The 27910-nt window shown below is 36.3% G+C and overlaps 1 protein-coding gene across 1 annotated transcript in view; it reads left to right on the top strand.

Annotated features, from left to right (window-relative positions):
• Positions 1–22526, top strand: part of Bmt2 (base methyltransferase of 25S rRNA 2 homolog) — a 52485-nt gene extending 29959 nt beyond the window's left edge. Inside the window, exons 3-5 of the mRNA XM_060374263.1 lie at positions 703–873; positions 17160–17274; positions 19120–22526. Of these exons, the coding sequence (XP_060230246.1) occupies positions 703–873; positions 17160–17274; positions 19120–19749 (916 nt within the window). The 3' untranslated portion in view covers positions 19750–22526. The remainder of the gene's footprint in view (positions 1–702; positions 874–17159; positions 17275–19119) is intronic.
• The last annotated feature ends 5384 nt before the right edge of the window (positions 22527–27910 follow it).

Below are 27910 nucleotides of genomic sequence, written 5' to 3'. Positions count from 1 at the left end.
GATGACAAAGGGAAAAACAACTTATCCAGCAAGGGTGGCTCATGAACAAACCTATTTAACATTTTTATAATAATTTTTTATTATAATATGATTATATTAGTTAGGGTTCTCTAGAGAAGCAGAACTGATAGACTGAATCAATCAGTCTCTCTATCATCTTCCAATAAACAAACGAACAAATTAATTGGGATCTATTAGAGTGGCTTACAGGCTGTGGTCCAGCTAGTCCCACAGTAGCAGTCTACCAGGAAAAGTCCAAGAATGCAGTTGTTGTTTGGTCTGTGAGGCTGGATGTCTCAGATACTCTTCAGTGTATGTCAGAATCCCAAAGAAGCAAGCTATAGTACCAGTGAAGGAATGTGCGAGTGAGAGCAGGGGCAAGTAAGCAAAGAACAAGTGCTTGCTTCTCCATGTTCTTTGGATAGGCTGCTCCCAGATTTAAGGTGGTTCTTCCCACCTCAGATGATCAGTCGTGAGAAATCCCTCACAGGTGTACCCAGCCACTTGGCTTTTTGTTAATTCCAGATGTAGTCAAGTTAACAACCAAAATTAGCTATCACTGTAATATTTGACCTTTTAAAATGTGACCTTTTAATTTGAAAAGTTTCACACTTTGAATAATGAAGGGTGATTTCTTTTTTGTTGTTGTTTAATTCATTTTACTTCATTACATCTAATGTTTTAAAATATTTTGATTTTTAGTGTATGCAGAGAGTATTTCCAAAATGGTGGCAAGAGAAAAGCACTTGAAAAAGATGAAAAACGAGCTGTACTCGCCACTAAGACCACTCCAGCCTTAACTGTGCATGAGTCTTCTAAACTTGAAGGTCGTTTAACAAACCTCAGCTTTACGAGCCCTGAATTTATAACTGAGTAAGTACACTGTATCTTTTCGGAACATTTCCCTCAGGAGCTGTGTTAATGTGAATAGTATAGTAGAATGGCTTACACATCGTGAAATAGCATAACGGCTAATACTTACATTTACTTTCTCTTCCTGTATATGTAAGTTTCAGGAATACAAAGTTACAATATTGTTAAGTGTAAAACTATCATATAACTCTAAGAAATATATGAAAACTTAAGTGGTTCCTCAGCATATGTTATCCTTAATAAAAATTTTTAAAAGGATGGTTTACTAAATGTTATAATTATTTCAAAAATAAACAGAATCAAAACAATGAAAGCCAATTAAACTGCTTAAGGTAGTTAGCCACTAAGAAATTATAAATAAGAAAAATATTAATACTAACCAATCATCATCATGTCATTGTTGAATTGAAAATGTGCATGATATATATATACTTTTTATGCATATAGATATAACCTTGCAAGTTCATTAGTTTTATAATCCAGTTAATCGTTAGTATTAAAATTATGTACACATCATAGTATCAGAATAAATTTTGGTGTCATATAATATTAACTGTTTGAAAGTTATAAAAACATTTTTGATAAATCCTGAAAACAGCAAAGTTAAACTCTTAAGTAACTTCAGAAGTGATGCCAGCATAGCATTATCTTTGGTTACTCTGACATTATACTGTATTAAAAGTATTATGTAGTTATGAGTTATTTCACCTAAATAAAATTAGCACTAGTCAAGTTCCCTAGGAAAGAAAAAGTCATCTTTACCTTAATATTATCGCAAAGCTTATGAGTTATTAAGCATCTTGTGCCTCAGATGTCATGAAATATCTTAACTATGTTTAAGTTGGTGACTTAGTGATAGAGCACTTGACTAGCATCTGAGAGGCCCTAGGTTCTGTTGTGGGTCAATACCAGAGAAGACTGCTCAGACAAGAGTTTAAGTTAATAGAAAGTCTGTATTAGCCAGCCAGCAACTACACTGTGTGCTCGGGATCCCAGTGTAGCACCAAGCATTTCTCAAGGTAAGTGTTTAAGCACAAAAACCATGTTCTGGGTTGACATACTTTGGTTAACAAGAACAGTTAGCCAGAAGCAGAACTACAGAAATCAAAACCAAGGGTAATGCATTTAGAGACTTTTCCATAACTATGGGCTTTGATGGATTAGATGTATGTTTTAGTTTTGGCAAGTGGTGCTGTCTTCATGCTAAGTCTTATGTTGTGGATGTTACTTCCATCATGGAGTCAGCTGGACTAAGGTCTTGAGACCTGCTAAGGTCTGAGACCCTGTTATAGTTCAGTTCCCAGTACTGTCAAATGACAATGGTGATAGGAATCAGCACTCATATAGCTATTTACATCAAAGCAGGTATCTGAGAAAAGCATTAACTCCTTTCTAGATCCTACCATTTGCCTGCAAATTTCATGATTTCCTTGTTTTTAATTGCTGAGTAGTATTCCATTGTGTAAAAATACCACAATTTCTCTATCCATTCCTCCATTGAGGGACATCTGGATTGTTTCCAGCTTCTGGCAACTACAAATAAAGCTACTATGAACATGGTAGTATATGTCCTTGTAGTATACTTAGGCATCTTTTGGATATATGCCTAGGAGTGGTATAGCCGGATCTTGAGGTAGATTGATTTCCAAAGTGGTTGTACAAGTTTACATTCCCACCAGCAGTGGAGGAGGGTTCCCATTTCTCCACATCATCTCCAGCATGTGTTGTCACTTGAGTTTTTGATCTTAGCCCTTCTCATGGGTGTAAGGTGAAATCTCAGCATTGTTTTGATTTGCATTTCCCTATGACTAAGGACATTGAGCATTTCTTTAACTGTTTCTCTGCCATTTGATGTTCCTCTATTGGGAATTCTCTGTTTAGCTTTGTACCCCATTTTTTAATTAGATTACTTTCATTTGTTGCTATTTAACTGAGTGAGGTATGCCAGAAGCAGAAAGACACACATGGTATATACTCACTTATAGGTGGATATTAGAGATATAATATAGGATAAACATACTAAGATCTGTATACCTAAAGAAGCTAAGTAAGAATGAGGACTCTGAGTAAGATGCTCAATCCTCAGTAAGACAAAGATGATGGACATAAGAAGAGGGAGAAAACAGGGAACAGGATAGGAGCCTACCATAGAGGGCCTCTGAAAGACTCTACCCAGCAGGGTATCAAGGCAGATGCTGAGACTTATTGCCAAACTTTTTGCCAAGTGCAGGGAAGCGTATGAAAGAAGAGGGAGATAGAAAGACCTAGAGGAAACAGGAGCTCCACATGGAGAGAAATAGAACCAAAAAATCTAGGCACAGGGGTCTTTTCTGAGACTGATACTCCAAACAAGGACCATGCATGGAGATAACTTAGAACCCCTGCACAGAAGTAGCCCATAGCAGCTCAGTATCCAAGTGGGTGCCCCAATAATAGGAACAGGGACTGTCTCTGACATAAACTCATGGGCTAGCTCTTTGATCATCTCCTTCTGAGGGGGGAACAGCCTTACCAGTCCACAGAGGAAGACAAATAAGCCAGTCCTGCTGAGACCTGATAGAATAGGGTCAAATAGAAGGGGAAGAGGACTTACCGTATCATTGGACTGGGGGAGGGGCATAGCAGAAGAAGAGGGAGGGAGGGTAGGATTGGGAGGGGAGGGGGAGGGGGCTATAGCTGGGGTACAAAGTGAATAAACTGTAATTAATAAAAAGAAAAAAACATTAACTCTACATTTTCTTTTGCTGTAGTTTATGATATCCCTTATATATAGATATTTGCTGTCATAATTTTCGTTGATTCTTTAGACATGATTTCTTTTAATTCTCAAATGCTTTTTGAAATTTTGTTCTTAGGATAGGATCCCATTATGTTGCTGCATTGGCTTTGAATTCCTTGCCTCATCCTCTCAAGTAGCTCAGACTACAAATGCATACTGCATGCCCATTTGTCCCTTTCACAATCATTACTTTGAAATTTTTTCCTGCAAAATCTAGCATTTGCACTCACTCATTAACCTTCTGTTCACTGCTCTTTGGTTGAGTGTGGACCACACTTGTGTTTTTCTTTGTATGTGTTATAATGTTCTCTTGACAGCTGGATGTTGTTCGTAATGTAGTACAAATCTTGTCATTTCGTGTTTTATCTATGACCGTCAAGGAATAGGATCTTTCTTCCTTTCCGTCTCTTTTTCCTTTCTCCTCGATATAATTGATCTTTGTGTTCTATGGTTTATGCTGATGTCTGTGTTGCCTCTTTCTTAGCTTGTTTTAAGCCAGTTTGTATTTGCGTCTGCCTAGCTGAATGATTAAACACTGATAGATTAGAAGTTGGGCCAGGATAATTGCCGTCTTCTCCTTATCCGTGTATGAAGTGATTGAGGAGGGCATTTGAAATGTAAACAGTATGCCAGCCAGCCTCACCCTTTGCTTTTTGCCAGTCCCTCTTTGGCCATGATCTTATTGAGGGCTTATCTAGTTCCTTTATATCTATTTCATTTTCAGGATCTTGCTGTTAAATTTCTGGTTTATCTTCTAGTCTGAAGCTCAGCCTGACCAAGACTAGCCTAGCAACCTGAGCCTGGCATGCCTGCTGCCTGTCCCTGTTTGTTCCAAGCAAGTTTACTTTGTTTACTGAGAATACTCCCTAAATTTTTTCACACCATACCCCAAACCAATTCAGATACCTCAAGCAGCGAAATTGTTTCTGTTTGAAAGCCAGCTCTGACCTGGAAGACCCTTAGGTCTTCCCTTGATGAAGCAGGTATGGCAGAGAAGAGAACCGCTCTAGGAAGCATAACACAGATCCTCAGTGCTCGTAGCCTACATTCAACTTGTTCGCATGACAGACATCCTTTAACCTACTCGCCTCTCCTTTAAGCCTCCTGGAATGGTTATTTTTCATGACTTTCTCCAACCTTATATCCTGAAAAACAGCTTTGTTGATATATTTAGTTACTTGTCTCGTGGCTGTGATAAAATACCTGACAGAAATAGCTTAAGGAAGGATTTTTTTGGCTCCCAATTCAGGGAGCAATTCATCTTGATTAGGAAAGACATGGCAATCGGGGCATGAGACATCCACATCTGGAAGCAGAGAGGGACGGATGTGGTGCGCTCCACTGGTTCTCTTGGTTGTATTTAGTCCGGATCACAGCTTGGTACTGATGCAGCCCACAGTTAGACTGGGCCTTCCCACCTTAGTTTATCTAACTTAGATGATCTCCCAGTCATCCCAGAGCCTAACCTAATTCCCATAATCCCCTTTAGACTCACAGAGGAGCTGCTTCCCTAGGAAGTTCTAGACCCTGTCATTTGGCAGGCAACACTAATCATCACAGTCAGCCTCTGCCATAGTCAGATGTCTTCTGATTTAGAGGAAGGTATCTAAATGTGATTGTTAAAGGTCAAATGTAAGTTATAGAATGATAAGCATTTAGAGTGACTTTGCCTAAGATGACTCTTTCTAGGAACATTTTCATCTAAAAACTGTATGAACTGGTACCAAACAGTCAAATAGATGAGCCTGTGGGGGCCATCCTCATTCAAACTACACACCCAGTATTTAACCTCTTATATCCTTATTGTAGAACTTGTATCATATTAAAAATCATTATTCTAGATATTCCTGACTACTAATAAAATGAAGATAATGAAGATGTTGAATATAAGGATTACAACTAAAAGGGAAATGGTCCCTCAACCCTGGTTACATTTTAAGCACATTTATTTCTAGACTTCCTGCAGGCATTAGTTTTTATGCAGTAAGAACTGTGTCCCGCAAAGAATTTTATAAACTCTTTCTGTACACATAAAACACCCATTTCTCATAGTATTCTTAATTTTTCACCACTGTGTTTACCTTACTATAATGATCCAAAACTGTTATATATTAGGAAAACACATGTTTTTGTACAGTTATATATTACTAAATAGAGTATCTAAGAAAAGACAGGGTATGATTGTCTACATAGGATCACTGTAAATGGCTCTAGGCTCTTGCCCATACTACTGAATTAAGGTTAGTAAGTGCCTATTTACCTAAACTTAACAGCATTGACTGTTTTTGTTTTTTTTTTTTTTTTGGCTTTTTTTTTTTATTTATTGACACTGGTATAAATTGACAACTACTTGTATTAATATGTAGGTATATGTAAATTTATCACATAAAGAACAAGGGACATGATGTAAAATTAGGGCTGTGAGGTATGTTCTGTGGAGTTTTACATGCCTGTTATGGCAGAAAGATGGCATGTGTGATACTATTTTACTTTCCAAAATATATGATAAAAACAGCTAACTGGTCATAAGACTGTTCCCAAGAGCTTGGGTTTGGTCTTAGAATTCTTTCCAAAAAAGCAATTATTAATTAATTCTTAGTATAAGAGAAGAAACTCATTACCAATGTATTCATGAAGCTTGCTGAACAAGCATACTATTTTGCAGCCAGATGGTGAGAGTGCCTGCCTTTAATCCTTGCCCTAGGGAGGCGGATACAGGCAGGTCTCTAGTGCAAGTTCCAGGACTGCCCTGGCTGCACAGAGAACCCTGTCTCAAACCCCACCCTCCACCCCAAAAAGAGAGAGAGAGAAAAAAAAATATTGTTTTGACTTCGAAACTTGTCAACAACTAAAGCACAGCATTGTGTAGAATCATATCTTTATGTCTCATTTTAATCTTTGAGAATTACAACTAAAGCATAGCATTGTGTAGAATCATATCTTTATGTCTCATTTTAATCTTTGAGAATTACATGTTTGCTTCATTTGCCCACTTAAATATTAGGATTTTAAGTGCTGACCAGTGTGTGTGAGCTTTTAAATCTTAAGACTGTTACATACAAATGCCCCACCCCCAAACTTTCTTACAAATTTGAAGGAGGGGTTTTCTCAACTGAGATTTTTCCCACATGACGATAGCTTGCGTTGCCAGTCACAAGCCATCACACCCATCATCAGAGAAACTTCTTAGTAAAGTGGGTGGTGATTGACAGATTCTCAGCTTGGCAAAATACAGATAGTAAGTGTCTGTAGAGAGCTGAGCCCCAAATGAGACTTTGGTTAGATCATTTCCTACCCATAAGGCTTGGGGGAACACCATAGCAGATTATAAAAACCAGAGGTCAAGGACTGTTGTGAATGATTTTTGGATGCAACAGGATCCTCATACTCATGAACTCCTAGCATCTGGGGCTACCTGTATTAGATCTGTACAAAAACCAAGCTAGTCAACATTCCAGCATGGGTGGGGAGAGGGACTCACAAGGCCCCGCTCCTCCCTGAGAGCCATTGATCCTGTAGAGGGAGAGTCAGTTTTCTTCTGAGGCATGCCCGAGGCATGGCCTGTCTTAGTTTATCCATGTCCTGCTACATGGTCCTAAGTCTGTGCACATACTGGCAACAATAACTGAACTCAGCAGGCTAGAAACTAAAAGAAAGAAAGAACATATGAAGTTGCAAGGCAAATGGAAAGGACTGAGAGAATGTGGAAGGAAGGAGATGATCAAAATATACTGCTTGAATGTATGAAAATCAAGGAATAAATAATTTAATAGAATAATACTGGAAACTCTTAAAGCTACTTAAAAACAATCCCAAAGTTCTGACATTTCTAATAATGACTTAAAGTATTGGTTGTCAAGAATAAATGTAATGATGATACAGATTCAGATACTGCTTGGGTAACAGCACATTGGGAAATTATCATGAGACCAGAACCATGATCCAAACTTTTGTAATATACCATATCTAAAGGAAAATTGTGACCACAAAGTATTTTCCCCTGAAATAAACACTATTTGTAGGGATGTATAAAATAAATGTGCCTTCTTAGTAAGAGTTTTAAATCATTGAAACACCTTTTAATCTCAGGTTATAAAATGTTTAATATATAATTCTGTGAACTATGTCCCCATCACCATTTAGATTTGCTGTCTAAAACAAATTATTACTTTGTTAAGTGGAATTCAGTTTAACTTGATCTAATGTAGGAAAAGCTAGAGACACTTTACACAAAACCATAAAAAGATAATTTAAGAAATGGATTCTTCAGTGTTTTCTTTTGAAATAACAAATTGCTGTTTTGACCAGTGAGATACAAACTAATTAATTGGCTTAATTAATTAATTAAGAGGTCATTGACCTTGAGGTATTTGTACAGTGTTAAGGGTGACTGCGAAATTTCAGTGATTTCAAGTTCACTTGGGGTGGAGGGGTTAGAGTGGGCTAATGGCAGTCTTACAAGTGTGATGGTAAGTGGAAAGGTTAAGAGAAATCCCTGAAGTGCAGATTAGGAGTTTATCCAGCTGGCTAAGCACTATTAATTATGTGCCTCTATGTGTACTGACTTATTTTATTATTATCCTGAACCATCTAAATAATGTTAACATAATCACGTTAACAAAATAATAAAACAGAGTGGAGCTCTCAGGCTCTTGTCCAGATGTATGTGTAGCTTACAGAATTGAGTTGATGGAATATTAAATAGAGCATTACAGCTTTAATCATTGCCTGCTTATTTCCCCATGAAGACCGCTTTCATTTGTTAATTTTTGATAAATTAAATTTGTTCTCTGATAATTTTACACATTTATGACACATTCTGATAGCTCTCACCGCACTCTCTTTTTTTTCCTCCTTCCTGTTTACCCTGCCCCTTCTTAGAACTCTTCCCCACATTCGTGTCTCTCCTGTCTTTTTGTTTTCTTTGTGTCCTTTTGGGGTTGACTGGGGTCCCCTGAGAGGTGGGTTCAACGCTGCATGCACAACTGAATTTTATCCGTTCAGAACTACTCCGTAGAAACCAGGGAATATAATTCAAGGACTTTAAGGTTTTGCCTCATCCCAGACACAAAAACTATCCTCAGATAATCTGACCAACGTTAGAGAGAACACAACACGGGAAGAGAAGAACCCTCATCTACTGGGAGGACAAATTAGTTTAGCCATTATAGAAGTTCCTCATTTAAAAAAATCATTTACTGCCACATAGCCCAGCTTGTCTACTCCTAGACATATACCCAGATCACTCCATATCCTACTACTAGATGAGATATTTGCCCATCTGTGTTTACTGTAGCAAGGAAATCGAACAATCTGCATGTCCCTTAATAGAAGACCCAATAATGAAAATGTTGTATGCATACAAAATGGAACACTGTTTAGCTATAAAGAGAAATGAAATTCGCAGAAATGTAGATGGACTAAGAATGTATTACATTAAGCTAGGTCAGCCAAAGTCAAAAGGAAAACAAAATTCCACATTTTCTCTCATATATTTATCCTAGCCTGTATGTAAACAGCTGTTCAGTGTAGGTGTAGACTAACATTTAGAAAAGAAGCCAAGAAAGGGTAATTTTAGGCAACAAGGAAGGATGAAATTCAGGCAAAAAGACAGGAGTTGTGAAAGAGGATACAAAGTACAAAGCTAACTGTTTTTCTGGTCTCAACTGTGTTTTGTTGGTTGGTTGGTTTTGGGGTGGGGAGTGGTTGCTGAACTACTCCATAAAAATGTAATTGACAGTGAAAACACAGCTAAGCGGAGCTCTGTGGCTTCAGAAAAGTCACTTGAACTGTGCAGACATTCACTGGGACTGGAGACGTGTTTGCTTGAGTGTTAATCTAGCTCAGTGATGCTGCTTGCAAGGTCATTACAGTGAAGTGATCGAATAAGTGTTTTACTTAAAGGTTTCTCTCCCTTAAAAGATGTCTTTCTGGCTGATTATTTAGAAAACCTTTAAAATTGCTCATGGATGAATTTTCTATAGGGAATGCCATCTTGCTCATAGTACTGCAGTATTGAATCTCAGTATACTCTTATATAGACTGCTTCAGAACATACTTATATCTTATTTGTTATTAAATCATTTGTATTTTGATAAATACAACTCATTTTTCATCAAAGGATTTTGAGATTAAAGTCCTAAGAAAATTGTTGGAAAACTACTTTGGTTTATAGTACTGTATAGAACATTAAATTTTATGCCATATACCTAACACTGATATTCAGACAATTCATACAGAAAAGTCCATTTCATGCTAGAGTATACTGAACATAGTTGCATGTTCCTAATGTAGAAAGCAGTGAAAAAATCATATTCAGATATTAAGAGGGAAATTCAATTAAGACATTAAGCTGGGTGAGCGCTTAACCATTAATTGGTGCTATAATTTCGTTTGCTACTCTGCCTAAAATTGTAATAATTATGTACTTTATGTTTGTGCACTCTTGTTTTATAATTGCTGGCTTTCTTTTATTTTCAGAAGTGTCCCAGATTTGACTGTATATATACACATTATGATAACCATAGCTATAAAATACAAAAAACTATAGCCTAACTCAGGTATAAAGCATGAGTTTTAGTAAACAGACAGAAGGACGTAGGCAGATGGACATTGTGACTGATGAGTTGGGTTTACTGTTTCTAAGTCAGTAAAACTGATGTGTGTGTGTACATATGCATGGACATGTGTATACATGGCTACATGTACATGCATATAGTGTGTGTGTGTGTCTGTGTGTGTGTGTAGAGGAAGCAAGCAGGCACAAAAATAAGAGAAACCATTTGAAGAGACATTCAGTCTGAAAAACTTACAGTTGAAAGCAAAAAATTTTTGAGTGAAATATCAAGTGGCCTTAGCAACCAAGACATGTGAGATTGAAAAATTTGCAGCCATTCAAAAGAGCAGTATTTGCTAATTATTTCTGTTCCCTTGTTCCATGCTAGGTAAGAGGAAAATCAGGAAAGAACAATTGTTAAGATTTTTATAAAGGAGAGACATGTATATGGAGTTACAGATATCTTAGTTTATGTTTAATTTTTCTTTCTTTTTTGTTGTTTTGTTGTTGTTGTCTTATTTTTTTGTTTTGTTTTGTTTTGTTTTGTTTTGTTTTTGAGATAAGGTTTCTCTGTGTAGCCTTGTTGTCCTGTACTCACTTTGTAGACCAGGCTGGCCTTGAGCTCACAGAGATCGGCTTGCCTCTGCCTTTCCTGAAGTGCTAGAATTATAGACATGCACCACTGAGCCTGGCTATGTTTAATTTTTCAACTATATATTTTTGCATTACTATTTTGGTTGCTTAATAATATACATAGTTTGCAAGTATAAGGGGTCAACAGGGGTAGAGAGTACAGTGGTAGAACACCTGGTTAGCAAGCATGAGGCCCTGAGTTCACCCAGTCAAGCAACAGAAAACAAGGGCCTATTCACAAAACAATGTCCATGATTTATTCTACATAGTAAAAATGGCAGTTTGGTAGAAAAACTAATTTGTTTTTATTTTAACTTTATTTAAGTGCAGTTCTTTTCTGCTGAATAAAGAGAAAAATGAAAGTTTCAAAGTATTATTACCTGATTTACCAGCTACCCATTCTGAAATGTTATTTTCAAAATGTGTAATGCAAAATTACAGGGTGGATATCTAAATGATTAGGAACAGCTGTGCTGTAGATTCCTGGGTTTTGTTTGTTTGTTTTTGGAGAGATTATATACATATACAAAGAGGTAGTTTAGGAATGGAACCCAGGACATCAAATTCATTGTTTCATTTAACACATAGACTAGAAGTTAATTGTTACCATGTGTGTAACAAGATTATGCTTTGGACTGTGACTCACCGCGTGAGGTTTGGTGTGGAATTTTCCACCTTAAGGCGTCTTATCCAGGTGTAATAAGTCTCAGCTCTTAGAGCATTTTAAGTTCTGTTTTGGACTGAAGATATTGTTCATGTTCCCTAATGAGGGGGAAACATGGACAGATTGTTTTCCCTTAGACAAGGGACTAGCCGCCTCTATTACAAGTGGTTCTGTTTAACCCGAGCCAAGCAGAGAGATATGTGCTGTGATTCTAGCACTCTAAAGTGATGAGTTCAGTTCATGCGGTGTGCAGTAAGAGCCAGCTCAAAAATATCCTGAAAAAATGATTTTTATAAGAGTCAGGAAAATTGGATGGCTATAAGAACGTTTTTCAATAGAAAAAAAACTTAATTATATGTCATGCTTTATAGATAATTATATTTCTAAAAGATTATACATATTTTGTAATCCGTAAAATTCATGATATAATTGACTTTAACTTCTGCACACTGGATTCAGTGATACCGAGAGTTAAGCAATATATTGCTTTGAATAGTACTCATAAATTTTACTGTTCCTGTGATTAATATTAAAAAATAAAAAATAATAAAAAATAAATAAATTTAATTGTTCCTATTAAGATGGCAAATAAGCTATTAACTTTGGTGTTATCCTAATTTTCAAGACCCTGCAAAAAATATAGTATATAGTGGTATGTAGGTAAAATGTGTGTGTGTGTGTGTGTGTGTGTGTGTGTGTGTTGAAGAGAGAGGTCACTTGAGTATGTTAATGTTTAAACTCTTATGAGGTCTAGAATTCAGAGCTAGAATTCCTTTCCCTCCCTAGTTGCTCCCCTGTGCATCATTTAGCTGGTGAAGATTCCCTACCTAATTGTGAGTTTGCCAAAGTCAAAGCAGACATCTTCAGCCATAGTGTTTCACAGAATTGTGAAGTATTTCCCTGCACCAAGTTTTATAAATACATTCTATGTTCAATTTATTCCCATGAAAATGATGTCCAATTTCTCAGGATTTAGAAATTAACTATATGGAAGAATATATGTATGTATTTATTGAAGAATATATACATATTTTATTTCAAGACTATCCTTTATTATTTGGGTGATGATAGTCCTTCTGTATTACTGTGTATTTATTATTTATAATTCCCTCTGCACTCAGTTTGGCTCTTTTATAATTCAGAAATCAGTGTATTTGTATAGCAATTCCCTAAGGTATATTTCTGCTTTGTAAATGGAAGGATAGTGACTATCTTATCACTGTATCTTTGACCCCTACAGAATGCCTGGCATATGAATACCCAGCTTGTCTTTAAATATATGGGAGAATAAACATGGACATAACTGAATAAGATAGTTGTTTTGTTTTTGAAAAATGCCATGTTTTAAACTTAAGAATGTTCTTAAGAACTTAACCAAATTTAAGTGTGAGCCCTTAGGTAAAGCTATTTGTGGAAATACACAAAATTTAAAGAGCTCTGTATTCTACTGTCAGTTCTCTAGAGAAGTGATTTTTGGATTTTAGCAAAAAAAAAATGTTACTTAATATAGATTTGTTTTTCCTTAAGCCATTGATGATGGTGGACACAGCACAGAACTGTTAAGCTATAAATGTAAGTATCAAGGAGTTGAGTTTTTGAGGATTAATTGTCTTCCTTAATCTCAAACTTTTAACTAATGTCTGTTGCCTTAAAAGTACTCAAGAGGAAAAACCTGTCTCCAAAAATTTTCTGTTCTGTTACGGGTTAGATATAGGTTCAGTTCATACAAAGATAATATCAGTTTTGAAATTGTGGGGAAGTCTTTTTAAAAGAATTCATAGTATTCTAAATTTAGCCATTCTCTCCAAATTACAAGAGAACTAGAATATAATGCCAAATTTTCATAGAACTTAATAGGAGTTGCAAAGGTGAGGAAGGATTAAATAACTTAGTGCCTAACTCAGAGCCATTTCTCTTTACGTTAGAGTGTAAAGACTTACCAGCAGAGAAGTGGTATGGTATTCTGCTGTGCAGAGCAAAGCCTAACATTATGTATACAGGAACTCTGTAATTCAATAAATGGATTCTCTTTTAGATTTTGAAATAAAATATATCCCCAATTCCAAGATGTGTCAGTCTTGTGATTGAGTTAACTGACTTAATAACGTGGAGAGGAATTGAAGCTAGAAACAGAGAAAATTAATACTGGAATAGGATGGAGTTACAAAAACATTGCAAGTGTTACCAAAGAGATGAAAGATTAAAATGTTGAGAATAAACTGCTCAAAATGCTCTCCTTAAAAAAAAAAAAGACTGTAGTTTTTAAAAATTGACGTTCTGATACCAATATGTATTATTTAGCTACTTTTGCCTGGAACCAAACCCTATTCACTGGGTATGCTAGACAAGTGAGGTACATTCAGACCAAAAAAACAAAACAAAACAAAAAAAAAACCTTTATATTATAAACCTTAAAACAGAAGATCAGATACATTAATTTTAAAATAGTGCAGTATGAAAAGAGATCAACCCTGTTAAGAGAAAAGCAATCAGTTTTAAAAGTATAGGCATGTTAGTGCTAACGACAGATCTGTGTGTCCATAAAAATTACTAGTAGTCATGATGATTTTGCCTCCCATTAAGAAATTACGTTCATTAAGTCTTTGCTAAGACTTACTTTGGGGACAAGGAAGCAATACTTTACAGTATGCTGGAAGAAAGTAACAGTAGGACTTCTGCTGTCGTTCCTCTGTGGATCGAATTCCCTTTCTCCTCTGTACAGAATATGTGGGGAATGCGTATTAGGCAAGGTTTTCCCCAAAAGATCAATGGACCATATCAATAATATCATAGATTTGTGCAAACTTGAATATCCAGATGAGATATATATATATATATGAATTATTTGAAGAAATACATGTACTCATGTTTACATGTGCAGATGTATGTATGTGTGTATGTATATGTATATATATATATATATATATATATATATATATATATATATATATATAAATGCACAAAATGAGAAGCATGATTTGAAGAAATTAGCCTTCATGATTATAGGGTTTGTCAAGTTTGTAATCTGTAATTCAGGGCTAGTTCTGGACTCAATCAGGAGGCAAAATTTATTTTTCTTTAGGCAACCGTGATCTTTTTCTCTTAGCTTTCAATTGATTGTATGGTACCTGCTCGTGTTGTAGAGGGGAATCAGTTTTATTCAGACTTCTGATATAAATATTAATCTTATATTTAAAACATACCTGCATGATACCTAGACTTGTGTTTACCAAATACCACAGATGAGTTGAAGTTCTGATACTGCTTTCCCACAGTTATTTCTAGTATTGGGAAAGAGGGATTTTTTTTTGAATGATTTTTATAACAGTCTTATTGTTAACATTGAAAAGCCTTATGTGTGTTTCATTAAGTGTTCAGCTTTCATGAGTAACTTATTGATGTATAGTAAAATGTTATTGTTTTGAAAATTGTGATCACCAACAACTCAACAAAAGAATCAGCAAATATACTGAAAATAGAAAGTAGTCTAACAGTATTGAAGTTATACAGATAATGTGTGGTCATTGTTCCTTAATCCATCCACCTCTTCACCTGTTACTGCATTTTTAGAGCTAATTTTCCAAATATTTTTGTTATCTCAATATTAACATAGAATAACTCACGCTTAGTAAATTCAGTGCTCCTTCCTTTTGTATAAATGGCATTGCTATTTCTTGATCTTAGTAATTTTGAATGTCCAAAATATTAGCATATGAGCACATACTTGCCACACTTGGAGATGAGACAGGAGGATCATGAGTTGAAGGTCATCACATCCTAGGGTGTGGTCAGCTGGACTGCTGAACAAGTTCTAAGTCTTCTTGGGCTATATAGCCAGACCCTGCCTTTTTTTAAAAAAGATGTGTACCAGACATTGATCAAGCATTGAATAGATTGTCTCATTTTGTCCATCTCCACAGTACATAGTAAGAGACAGAGGAAGTTTGTTTTTTTTTTTTAATCTAATTTCAGAACCTATATTCTAACTACATCCTCAAATAAGGTTTAGGATGGTGATAGAGTAGTATATGGAATATTATATAATCATATGTATTATAGATACTCGTGTATTCTGACTGCCTATCATCTGGATATTCAAATTTATACAAGTATATGCTAGGCATTTCTCTGGCTATTGGCCAGAATGTTTGCTCTGATTGAGCATTTTTTAAACTTTTTCCCCTAAGAATTTGCTAGCTTCTATCTTCCTTCAACTAGTATATTGTCATATTTCAAAGACTGCCAAATGTAATTCAGTTTACAAGTGGTTATTTGCTATAGACAGCATCCAGATTACATATGACAGTGTTTACCTAGATTGGCCATGGAACAGAAGGTCACCCCTCAGGTTTCCAGAGCAGTTCTTGTCACTGAGAACTGGCAATTTGTTACAGAAGCTGACATTTATCTGGATTTTCCAATTAGAACAAGTTATATTATAGATCAAAAAATAAAGTCCACTTGGAGAAGTTACTAATCCTCTATACTCCTATAACCTTGTTTAGATAAGTTCTTAAAATTACATTTTATTGATAAATTTTTAATTGACTCACATTTTAGGTACTGTCTGGTGTTGTGCGCTCTCGTAGAGACGTCATTATAGATGACTTGTAATGCAACAGATGACTGTTTATTTCTATGAAATTAAGCTATTAGCTGAGTGTATTAATAATAACCTCCTTGTTACATTTCTTCCTTAAAAAAAGAATCACTTTGAGATCTACAGCTGAAAACCCCTGTAAAGTAAATGCTAGCCGCGGCACAGAACACAGCTGTACAAGTCTACATTTTAGCCTTTAAAAATAACAACATTCTGTCCTTTAGCCTCTTTCCTTTATTTTCCCAATGTGTACTCATAAATTTTGTAGAGAAAATTATTATAACATTGGTTAGAGTAGTTGGAAGTTGAAACAGTAATACTATTTTAATTATTATTTTTTTATTTAGACTGTAGGTTTGGGAACAACAAAGGCCACTGTCTACTGCATAGATCCAGACTGAATTTAATTATGAATAAATTTGCTACCTCGTTTTCTGCTGTTTTTGGAAATGAAGAATACTTGCCTACAAAAAAATTCCTTATTTAAAGAATTCTATTTTATTAATTATTTTCCTTTCATTCATTTAAGTCATTGTGACAAATTAAAGTAAAATCCCAATTGTATTGACTATTGAGAATTAATTTGAGTTCATTCTTTCCTTTCTTTGAATTCATTCTCAAAATGTAATATGTGGGTTTAAGACCCTTTTGGAGTCTTGGCTAGGAAAAAAAATTATTTTCACGATAAGAAGTTGCTATTTGTGTTTTTATTTGTTTTATTTTTACTTTATCCCCTACAGAAGCTTAAATGTTAAAACAGCTGTTGGAATCCACTGTGTATGCCAGGCATTCAAGATAGGTCAAGAAATAAAAAACAGCCATTTTCAAAACTACTGTTTTTATTTAAACAGGGAATATATAGTGGCATATTAAAGTCCCCTGTGTTTCTCTTTTGACGTGGAATGCACAGATATATCATCAACATTCCTTCAAGCCCTCCTCCTACCACAAGGTTTAAAGAGCTAGTAATCTACACAATAATCTTTATTCTTATATGGGAATTTTTGCATGTGTTATTTTCAGTTTGCTTTTTAAAATGTGTATTTGTTTTTAGGTTGCTTCAAGCCTCAGGAAAGATCAGATTACTTGATGTTGGCAGCTGCTTTAATCCATTTTTGAAGTTTGAAGAATTTCTGACTGTTGGCATAGATATTGTACCTGCTGTAGAGGTATGTAGTTTTATTTATAGACTTGATTTTTTACATGTGTCTTTAAAAAGAAAAAGCATTCTCTTTACATTCTTAAAATAGTAAACATTGACTTCTTTTTTACCAACTAGTAAATTGTTTCTATTCAAAACTATATATTCTGAAAAATTTTAGCATTTAGCTAACCAGTATGAACATTTTATTTTCTTTGTTTTGTACCTTCTTTATATCTAGAAAGCCAGGATTTGGAAGTATGCTCTAGGAAAAATCATTGTGATTTTCAAATGTGTAGGTTACAAAGATATCTGTGTAGCTGTATTGCATAGGATTCGTAGGCGTCTGGCTTTGTACACCATGTGCAAGATCCTCCTGTCTCAGCTTTCCATCCGACTTGAGGAGTGCAGAGATTCTAGGTTCTGAACATTGGCTTCTTATGTGAGCTCCAGGGATGAAACTCTTCAGGCTTTCATGGCAAGAGCTTTTGCCCGGGGGCCATACCTGAAACCTTACAGTGCTTTCTATTCCATATTTCTATAGAGTTTTAGTATCCAGCAAAATATAAAATATTTGTTTCTTTGTTGTGTTTTTCTTAGTCATTGGATGTCATTAATTAAATTTAATGCATAATTTGCTTCAAGGCAGGAATTAGCTTTTTAATAGAATAAAAGTAGTGTCGTTATCATTTTTAAATGTTTGGAGTTAATACAGTAAAAAGCATTCTACTGACCTTGTATAGAGTGTTAGCATCATTCTGCATATACAAAGTTTATAAATCTTCCTGCATTGTCAGTTACCTTTCTGTCACTGTGACAATTCGCTTGACAAAATTAGGCTTAGGATGTATATGGTATTTTTGTCTCAGGACGTCAATGGTTGCAGCCAGCTAGCTCATTCAATTTAAGCCTGAGGCAAGGCAGACTATCCTCAGATACAGACAGTTGGATATGGAGACAGAGAGACAGTATCCAATGCCTTTATTAGGCTTCACTGTCTATATTTTCTGTCACCTCTCAGTAGTCCATTCACTGTGAATCCATCAGCAGATCAATCCACTAATGTGGCTAGTCACCTCCCTCACTCCTGACATCCAGGATGTGAGTTCCAGTGTTTGGTTTGCAAGATGTTAGCACACAGTCCCTGGTGGACACTTCTGTTACAAACTGTGTAACATTTAATGACTCTGATAATCGTCTTAAAAGCTTTGTGTGTTTCTGTGTGTGTAATTTGGTTAACTATTGATAGTAAACTGAATATAAATGTGAAAAACATTAGAAATGAATCTGTATGTTCTTATCCAAATTAAATTCAAAGTAAGTATATATTTAAATAGATGGTTTAAATTATTCTTGATCTAGGGTGTGCGAGAGCTTGTGTGTATTTGTCTGCACATATAGAGTGATGATTAGAAGTTTGGAGACTTAATTACTCAAGGTTTCTAAGTTTAGTTTAGAGCAGGGCATTGTGGGACAGATGTGCAGTCCCAGCACTTGAGAGAAGGCAGGTTCAGGAGCCCAGTATGAGCCTTGACTTCAAAGTTTGAAGCTACTGAACCACAGGAGATCCTCTCAAACAATAAAAAGAAAGAAAGAAAATCCGTGTTGTTAGAAGGAAAAGGTAATTAATGCTGAATTCTATGGAAAAGCAGTGAGATGGTGATTCCTGCAGTGTGAAGCGTATGTATTAAGGTAAACATATTCTTGAAATTGCTTTTGTTTTTTTTTCTTTTCTGAGACACGGTCTAACTATGTCACCCAGGCTGGCTTCCAACATACAGTCTTAGCTCAGGCTCCTGAGAACCAAGATTACAGGCACACATGCCACACGCTGTGAAGTTCTTAATACACCTTTTTGTTTTTATTTCTACAGAGTGTGTATAAGTGTGACTTCCTGAACTTGCAGCTTCAGCAGCCACTCCAGCTTGCGCAAGACGCCATAGATGCTTTTCTGAAGCAGCTGAAAAATCCTATTGATTCTCTTCCTGGAGAACTTTTCCATGTGGTTGTTTTCTCTCTCCTTCTTTCCTATTTTCCGTCACCCTACCAGCGATGGATATGCTGCAAGAAAGCCCATGAGCTGTTAGTGCTAAATGGCTTATTGCTCATCATCACCCCCGATTCCTCCCACCAGAACCGGCACGCTATGATGATGAAGAGCTGGAAGATTGCTATAGAATCCCTGGGCTTTAAGCGCTTCAAGTATTCAAAATTTTCTCACATGCATCTCATGGCTTTTAGGAAGACCTCCCTTAAAACCACAAGTGACTTGGTTAGTAGGAACTATCCGGGGATGTTATATATCCCTCAAGATTTCAACAGTGTAGAAGATGAGGAGCATTCTAGCCCCTCCTGCTATGTCCGATCAGATCTAGAAGACGAACAGCTAGCCTACGGTTTCACAGAGCTCCCTGACGCTCCCTATGACTCAGATTCTGGAGAAAGTCAAGCCAGCTCTATTCCCTTCTATGAGCTAGAGGATCCCATCTTACTTTTAAGCTAATGTAAAAGCAAAATGCCCTTTTATTCCAGACTCCTAAACTAATTGCTTACACTAATCAGAATACTAACATGAACTCAGTATTTAAAGCGTGGTTTGCATAGAAGAGATGCAAACGTTTACAGAGTTTGCTATTTTTCTCTACTTCTGGATTTCAAAATTTATTCTTATATAGGAAGCTTAAAGTTTTATGCAAAGTGACTTCTGTCTTAGCAGAAACCACTGTTAGCATTTTGCATTAAGACTAAAAAGGTACCTTTTTTCTCTTTAGTGCTGTTGTGAAGCCTAATTTACTAAATATTTTCCCTTTCAGTTTAGTGTTGACTTTACACCGTTGTCATGGGAACCTTAAGATATGTAGAAAGCCGTAGATTGCACTTTGATGATTCACAAGCTAAACATTTGACACCTAGGTTGGATTAGTTGTTTGTGGTGCACTTACCTTTTTCTTTAGATTGTTAACAATTACAGAAAACATTTTCCTCTCAGTTTCATCTAACTGTCTAGTATTCCTGTACTTTTTGAAATTGGTGACAACTCTTTTCATATTAAGCTCATTTGGAGACATTAGACATTGGAAGACAGATTTCCCAAACTATGTATTCTAATTTCCTTAACACAGTACAGCAAACACCATTGCCAAAGCAGTATTTCCATGACGTTTTTACTGATTTGGGCTTTGGTGTTCAGTATAGTTATACACGAAAGCTCATTTTCATTTTTTTAAAACTTAGACTTCATTTATAAAATGTTGTGTTTAAGCAAGGAGCAATGTATAATAGCCAATACTGACCTGGGACACCTTTGTGAAAGGGTTTGCACTTGTAAGAGTTTATATTTTGCTGTGACCAACTCTGGTAGGGTCCTCACCTGTCCATAAAGGCAGTACTGCACTACAAGTTTGGAATTACATTAACAGTTTGGAAATTAACCTACTGATAATCTCATAAGATGGTCTTGACCTTTTGGTATCCTAATCCTTTTCTAAGCCCTAGCAGAAAATTTTCTTTGACTGTATAAACAATTAGTTGGCTGTGGGAAATTTCCCTTTCCACGTTGATAAATGCCTTTCTGTGTTTCTGAATCAGAAGCAGATGATTAAATAGGAATATATGTCCAAACAAGACGAGCTTAAACCGTTAAGAACATTCAGTCCACATTGTCTTGTCAGTCAGCAATTGTCATGTGTCATGTGAACTATCATTTTTAAGAGTGCCACTGTGTGGATTTTTTTCAAGTGGTTATTACATTAAAATTACCTCATACTGAGGTTTTTGCACTGAAATATCACAGTTTCAGATTTCATGGTTAATGTTATGTGAGTGTGTGTGAGTGTCAGAGTGTGTGTGTGTGTGTGTGTGTGTGTGTGTGTATTTTTAAAAGAAACTTGCATTTTCAATAGTTGATCCTAAATTTCATAAACTGCACTTCTTTACTCTGGTAAAACTGATGTTTTTGTGCTTATTGTGAATTGTTATAGTTAACTTTGAATGTCAATTTTTATTTAGAAATACATAAACTTACCTTTCAAGATATCTGCTCATTGTATGTATCCAATATTTCAAGTTCAGTTTTACATGCTAAATTAATGAAAGTAACATGATTATAACAACTTTAGAAAAGTCAGTTGTTTAAATGCAATAAACGTTAGTTGTTCAAATTTGCCATAAGTAACTTGAAATTTTTCATTTACTTGCAATAGCGTACAGTTGCATAATTATTAGAGTTGATACTTCTTTTAATTTAGGCACTACAGGATAACGTTTCACAACTCCCACAAAAGAAAAGAAGACCAAGGTTGAAATGGCACTGTGTTCAGGATAAAACAAACCTTCCTCTTACCATGCTGTTTTCTTGTTTGTTTTGTTTACTATTTACAATCTTAAGAGCAAAGAAAACAATACACCAAATGAAATCACTTTGAAAGTAAATTTGGGAGGTTGATCTAGGTATGACCTTTGAGGTAGTTTTTGTGCTACAGCAAAAACGTTGGTGCTATCCATTCTTCTGATTGTTTACTGATGCTGAGCGTGCTTTTGCTCCGAGGTGTGCATGATGTGTTTTCAGTAGTACTTAAAGAGAGCTCTTCATGAGAACTACTGCCACTTAGTATAAATTTGTTTGATTTTATGTCATTTGTTACTGTAAACTCAGCTTTCTCAAATTAGAACTTAAACAATACATATTCCACAGGCCAGTTCAGAGTGTAAGTGTTGACATAGAAGCGGCCATGTGGCATGGGGTCAGACTATACAAGTAATGGCCAGTGACGCTAACAGGTCCTTCCAGTATTGCATGGGTACGCTAAATGTTACGTCTTCTGGATATAAGTAGATTCAGGGACATCCTGTCACTTCACACAATTTCTCCAAAACTTGGTATTTCAAAAACATGATAATCAAGCCAGGTAGTAGTGGTGGCTGTTGCCTGCGGTGGTGGCACACACCTTTAATCCCAGCACTTGGGAGGCAAAATCAGGCTGATCTCTGAGTTGGAGGTCAGCGTGGTCTACAGAATGAGTTCCAGGACAGCCATGGCTACACAGAGAAACCCTGTCTCAAAAATTTTAAATAAATAAATAGATAGGTAAATAAATAAGTAAAAGCCAGATGATAATCATGTGGTTGGTTGGGTTCGTGGGGATTGTGAGCAGATCATGCTTGTTACCATAGGTGCAAAGTGGTTGGAGTTAGCGTACCTGAAAATGTACGTTTGTGTTTGTTGTATTTTTTCACATTTTGTGAACAAAGCACATTTATTAAAAAATTTAAATTTTCTAATATTCTTTGTGTGTCGTTTGTAAATTGAAAGTCTTTTCACTAAAACTTTGAAATCTTGGAAGCAATCTAGAATTTGACTTTCAGAATTTCCATCTCGTCTGGCCATGTCTCTTCGTTTCATAAATCCATTCTTAGAGACCCAGAGAGGGAAATGTGATAATAGTTTATAGTGAAGTGTATCTGTCCCTTCAGGGTAGTGTTAGCTTTCTCATGAAAGTCTTTCACTCGAACAATTTTATTTTACTATGTAACATATGCTGGGAAACAACAGGCATAGAAGTGATCATAGTCCCAGGCTTTCTTGGAGTTTGTGTGTGTGTGTGTGTGTATGTGAAGTCAAGCTTCCCTTGAGCATCTTCGTGTCTAGGAAAGGATGGCTTACCAATCATAGACATTTTCTGCTTCTGCTTAGAATCCTTCATTTATTTCCTAGGCTGGAACAGAGTGTGGGACAGAAGGTTTTAAACGCTGACACACACACACACACACACACACACAACCTATTGAGCAAGTTGCATTGCTCCCAACTCCAGAAAAGCACAAGGTAAGTAGAAATTTTCAGATTGTAGGAGAAGTACCAGTGCTCTAGAGCTCCTGTCCGTCTCCCACACTCGTGTGAGTTCAGTGCAACGGGAATGCCCCTCAGTAGGCAGTCAGTGGAGCATGGATTTGAGGTTTGGGTGGGGGAGGAGGCTTGGAACAGAGAACATGCTTATCGCGGGTAGGGCCTTAGCGTCAATCTGCACTGTGTTAAAACATCAAAAGCCACCTCTCCTCAGTGTGTCAGCTTGTTAGATAACGGGTGGAAATTGTAATTTATGTTTCACAATTTTTCACTCTTAAAGTATCATCTGTAATAATCAGTGGAAAAAAGTACACGTCCCGCAGTGAACATAGCTCCCCTTAGTAGTGTGCATTTGTGCAAGGCCCAGGGTATAAGCATTTTACCACAGCCAACAATTGCCGTAACTTTTAGTTCCTGTAAATGTGATAAAGGAGAGAAGTGCTGGGTTTCCTAAACAGTACAGAAATGTAAATTTAACAATTTGGAAAGTATTTTACTTACCTTTAACTTTGATTTGGATGTGGTATCCTAAAATTGAATGCTTTGTGCTAACACTGTGTTCTGAGGTTTCTCTTGTGGAGGGTTTTGTCTGTTGTATTTATTTTGTTTTGTTGAGATAGTCTTAGTGTGTAGTGTAAGATGTTCTCAAACTCACAGGAATTCTCTGTCCTCAGCCTCCTAACTCTTGGAATTGCAGCCATGAGCCACAACACCTGGCTTGTTTTAGTTGTAACTATTGAATAACAATTTGCATTTATTAGAAATAGTGTCTAACTTATCTTTACTTTTTAAAGGGTTTGTTTTTATGTGTGTGAATCTAGGGATCATTATAACATCAATTTCAGTGTCGGTCCCATAGTTCATTAGAGGGACCAGAGCTTTATTTCCAGTGGTGCTTAGAGTTCACAGCAGGGTTTTCACTCTAGAAATACAAGAATCCATGGTTGGGCTAGAGTTTTGGTTTTTGGCTTTTGTTAATTTGTTTGCTTCCAACATAGTATTTTTATTGAGTATTTGGAAAGTTTACATCATACAGCCTGATCACACTCAATTCCCAGTCCTCCCAGGTCTGGTACCACCCTTGTGTCCTCCCCCAAAAAATAAATGAAAAAGAAAACATGATTCTAATTTATGCTGCCCATATATTCACTGGAACATGGTCAAACTCCCAGTGACCCACCCGCTTCTTGGCCAGAAGCCATCAATTGTGAAGAGCTGCACTTCTGCGTCCTTATCACCATGCCAAGCAAGCCAAGTGGTCTCTGATCCCAGAGGCTAAGCAGGGTTGGGCCCGGTTAGTACTTGGATGGGAGTAAGCATTCTTCCCCGACCCCCACCCCGTAAGAGAAAAATATGTTGGCTAGAGTTTTGACATCTACATTTCCTAGTGATCAACATGTAGCCCTAGGAATTGCCCTGCCATCAACCAGCCAATACCAGATCATCTCAGCTAGCCTACCAGGGAATCAGCTCCACTCTTCACCAGGCTCCATCTCTGAACTTCATGCACATGACTGTCTCAGTAAGATGCCCAGAACACAAGCAAATAGATTTGGAAGAAGGGTATATTAAAACTGGATGACAAATCAATCCACTCTAACAGGTTCATAAAGCACAACAACAACAAAATTATATACAACTGCTAGCTGCAATCCATCCCAAAACTCCTAACTCCCCTATAATGGAATCCAAATCACAAGAGGTGGCTGAAATGTCTGAGGCAGAATTCAGAGTCTGACTTTGTAAAAGAAGTAATGGCATACTGAAGAATCAACAGTTGTACAAACTAGGAAAATCTATACAAGACCATGACAGGATAATCTTCAAAGTGAATTTTAAACAGTAATTGAAGAAGAAAGTCTAAAACATGGAGGGTAAAATTAATAAAGAAATATTTCAACAAGAACCAAACAAATAATGGAAAGAAATGGTCAATAAATAAAAGCATCAGAAAGTATCAACAGACAATACCATGCAGAAGAATGAATTTTAGGCATGGGAAACAATCATATAATCAGGAATGCATAGGGGAACAGTTTAAGAACATGATAAACATTTCCAAGAAGTTTAGGACACATTCAAGAGTCTACATACAAAAAAGTTTATGTCACAGAAGAAAGAGTAGAAATTGAAATCAAAAGGAATACACTTTAAATGAAATTATAGCAGAAACATCCTTAAACCTAGAAAATGAAGTAGGCATCCAATGACAAGAGGCATTTGCATCCCAAATAAATATTAGAAGAGAAGTAACTCTCCAGGACAACATAGTCAAGATGTCAAAAAATGAAATAATACTAATATGTGTAATAGAAAAAAAAACAACTAATATACAAAGCTAGGAATCAGTAATAACTTCAGGCCTTTCATCAGCAATCATAAAAGCCAGATGTAAAACAGTAATATTTCAAGCTCTGAAAGTATGAAGCAAGTTATGCCCAGCAATGTTATCTTTCAAAACAGATGTACAGATAAGTTTATTTCAAGACAAACACTAAGTCAGACAATACATAACAACCGAACCAATGTTGCAGAAAATTCAGAAAGGAATTCTCTGCTGGGAGGAGGAAAAACACAGTCTCTAGGGTACATACACTATGGGAAAGGAATGAACAAATGAAAAAGCCAGGAATGAATCAATTATGTCTAACACAGCAAATCAGTAAACCCTCAAAACCAAGGGAAGAAAGAAAAGAAATACCAATACTAGAGTAAAACAGAACATCACCTAACAAATTCTTGGATGTTATCAGGCTCCTTTCAATAATAATCTTTAACATAAGTGGCACCTACTGGCCAATGAAAAAGATGCAAAATTGCCTGGGTTAAAATTCAAGAACCAGCTATTTGTTATCTTGATTAAACACACTAGCAAAGACATAAAAAAAAAGTATCAAAGGGTGGAATCAAATTGCAAAGCAAACAAACTGTAAACAAGCAGACAAAGCTATCCCCTATCTAACAGGAGACTTCAAACCAAAACTAATCAATAGAGATAAGGAGAGGCACTTCCTATTTATAAAGGAAAATAGTCCAAGAAAATATAACATTTGAAAAAAATATATATAACATTTGTAAATATTCATGCACAAGTTTTATGAAATAAACATCGAAAAGCATAAAAGGCCACATAGATACTGCCACAGCAATGTTAGGAGACTTCATTTCCCCACTTGGATATTTTGATAGGTTTTCAAAACTAAAACTTCAAAGCTAACGTAAAATTACAAGTTAGTATAAAAGGGTGTTTTGGGCCAGTAACCACTGGTTCAAGAAGACCCTTGTTCAGTTCTCATCTTCAGCACCCACATGGCAGCTCTCAACCATTTGTAACTCAAGTCCCAAGGATTTGACACTCTTTCTAAAGGCCTCTCCTTGGGCCTCTCTAAGTATTGCATCCATGTGCTACACATGCCCATACATGGAGGGAACTCCCACTGTGACATTTTATTTATTTATTTATTTATTTATTTATTTATTTATTTATCTATCTATCTATCTATTTATTAATTTACTTATTCCTTAAGCTAAAGCATGTCTGTTGGTTGTGTCACTGTTCAGGATATGGTAGGTCTCATGTTGCTGAGACTTTCAGGGAGTAGTTGCTGACATTTCAAGGAAACGCAATCTCACAGCAGACTACTTGTTCCTCTGGCTTTTAAAATCTTTCCATTCACTCTCCCACAATGATTGCCACATCTTAGGTACAGAACTGTTTGGTAGACATGTTATCTGGGAACTAGGCTCTGATTGGTTTTAACTAAAAGGACAAGAATCAGTACAAGATATATTAAAACCAAGTTTTCAGCACAAAGGATATTTAATTGCCCCAAGGAGACAAAGGGCAGTGAATAAGAGGAGAAAGACAGGAGAGAAAGAGAACAAGGGAGAAGAGAAAAGGAGCTAGGGAAAAGGGAAGGGTAATTTGCCCCAAAGGGACACATGAGTGCTTCTGGATGGAGAGGAGACAGACGTGGCCCATAGGCAAATGGGGGCTTATAAAGGGAAAGGGGAAACCTTGTGTTAGGATTAGGTGGTTGATTTTTATTGGATGTGTTAATTGGGGTAGCCAGAAGGGAGCTTTTGATTACTGGACCTCAATACTTTGATAGCTTGACCTTGGTAGTCAGCTTCAGGAAGAAGAAGTGGCCAGGAACAGAAAATACTTTGGTGGCCAGGTTTAGGAATGTAATCTCTGATTTAGAAAGGCAGAGGAAATGGGAAAAGGGCATGGCCTGCCAGAGCAGACATGTCATGTTCAGGCCTACCTTCTGTAATACTCTCATCTATTGCAGAGATGGTTCCTTGATGCAGAGCTGAGGATTATCTGTAGTATACCTGTGACTACAAGGACAAACATTTAGAATGTAGTTAGGGATTATTCTGGTTTAATAAAGAGGCAGTTGTAGGTTCTCCAGGGCACACATATGTGTATGTGACAACAATGAATTAAAAAGAGGCCATGTATTTGAAAGAGAGCAAGGGGTGTGTTTGTGAGAGGGGTTACCTGGGAAGGTTTGATAGGAGGAAAGAAAAGGAGATGATGTAAATTTTATTATAATCTCTAAAGGTTATTTTAAAAAAGGCTAAGGTTCACCATCAATCACCTGAACTTAACAGATACATACAAGTATTCTATCCAACAGACAATATACATATTCTTCTCAGTGGCACATAGTACCCTCTCCAAAATTGGTCATATCATGGGCCATAAATGAAGTTTTAATGAATATTTTTTAATCAACAGTGTCATTAAAGAAATCTGAAGATTCCTGGTATCAAACAAGGAGAACAGAACCCCTAGGACATGCCCAAGGCA

The sequence above is a fragment of the Meriones unguiculatus genome, chromosome 21, assembly GCF_030254825.1.
Source record: "Meriones unguiculatus strain TT.TT164.6M chromosome 21, Bangor_MerUng_6.1, whole genome shotgun sequence".
Taxonomy (NCBI): Eukaryota; Metazoa; Chordata; class Mammalia; order Rodentia; family Muridae; genus Meriones; species Meriones unguiculatus.
This window is presented reverse-complemented; position numbering and strand designations above follow the sequence as displayed.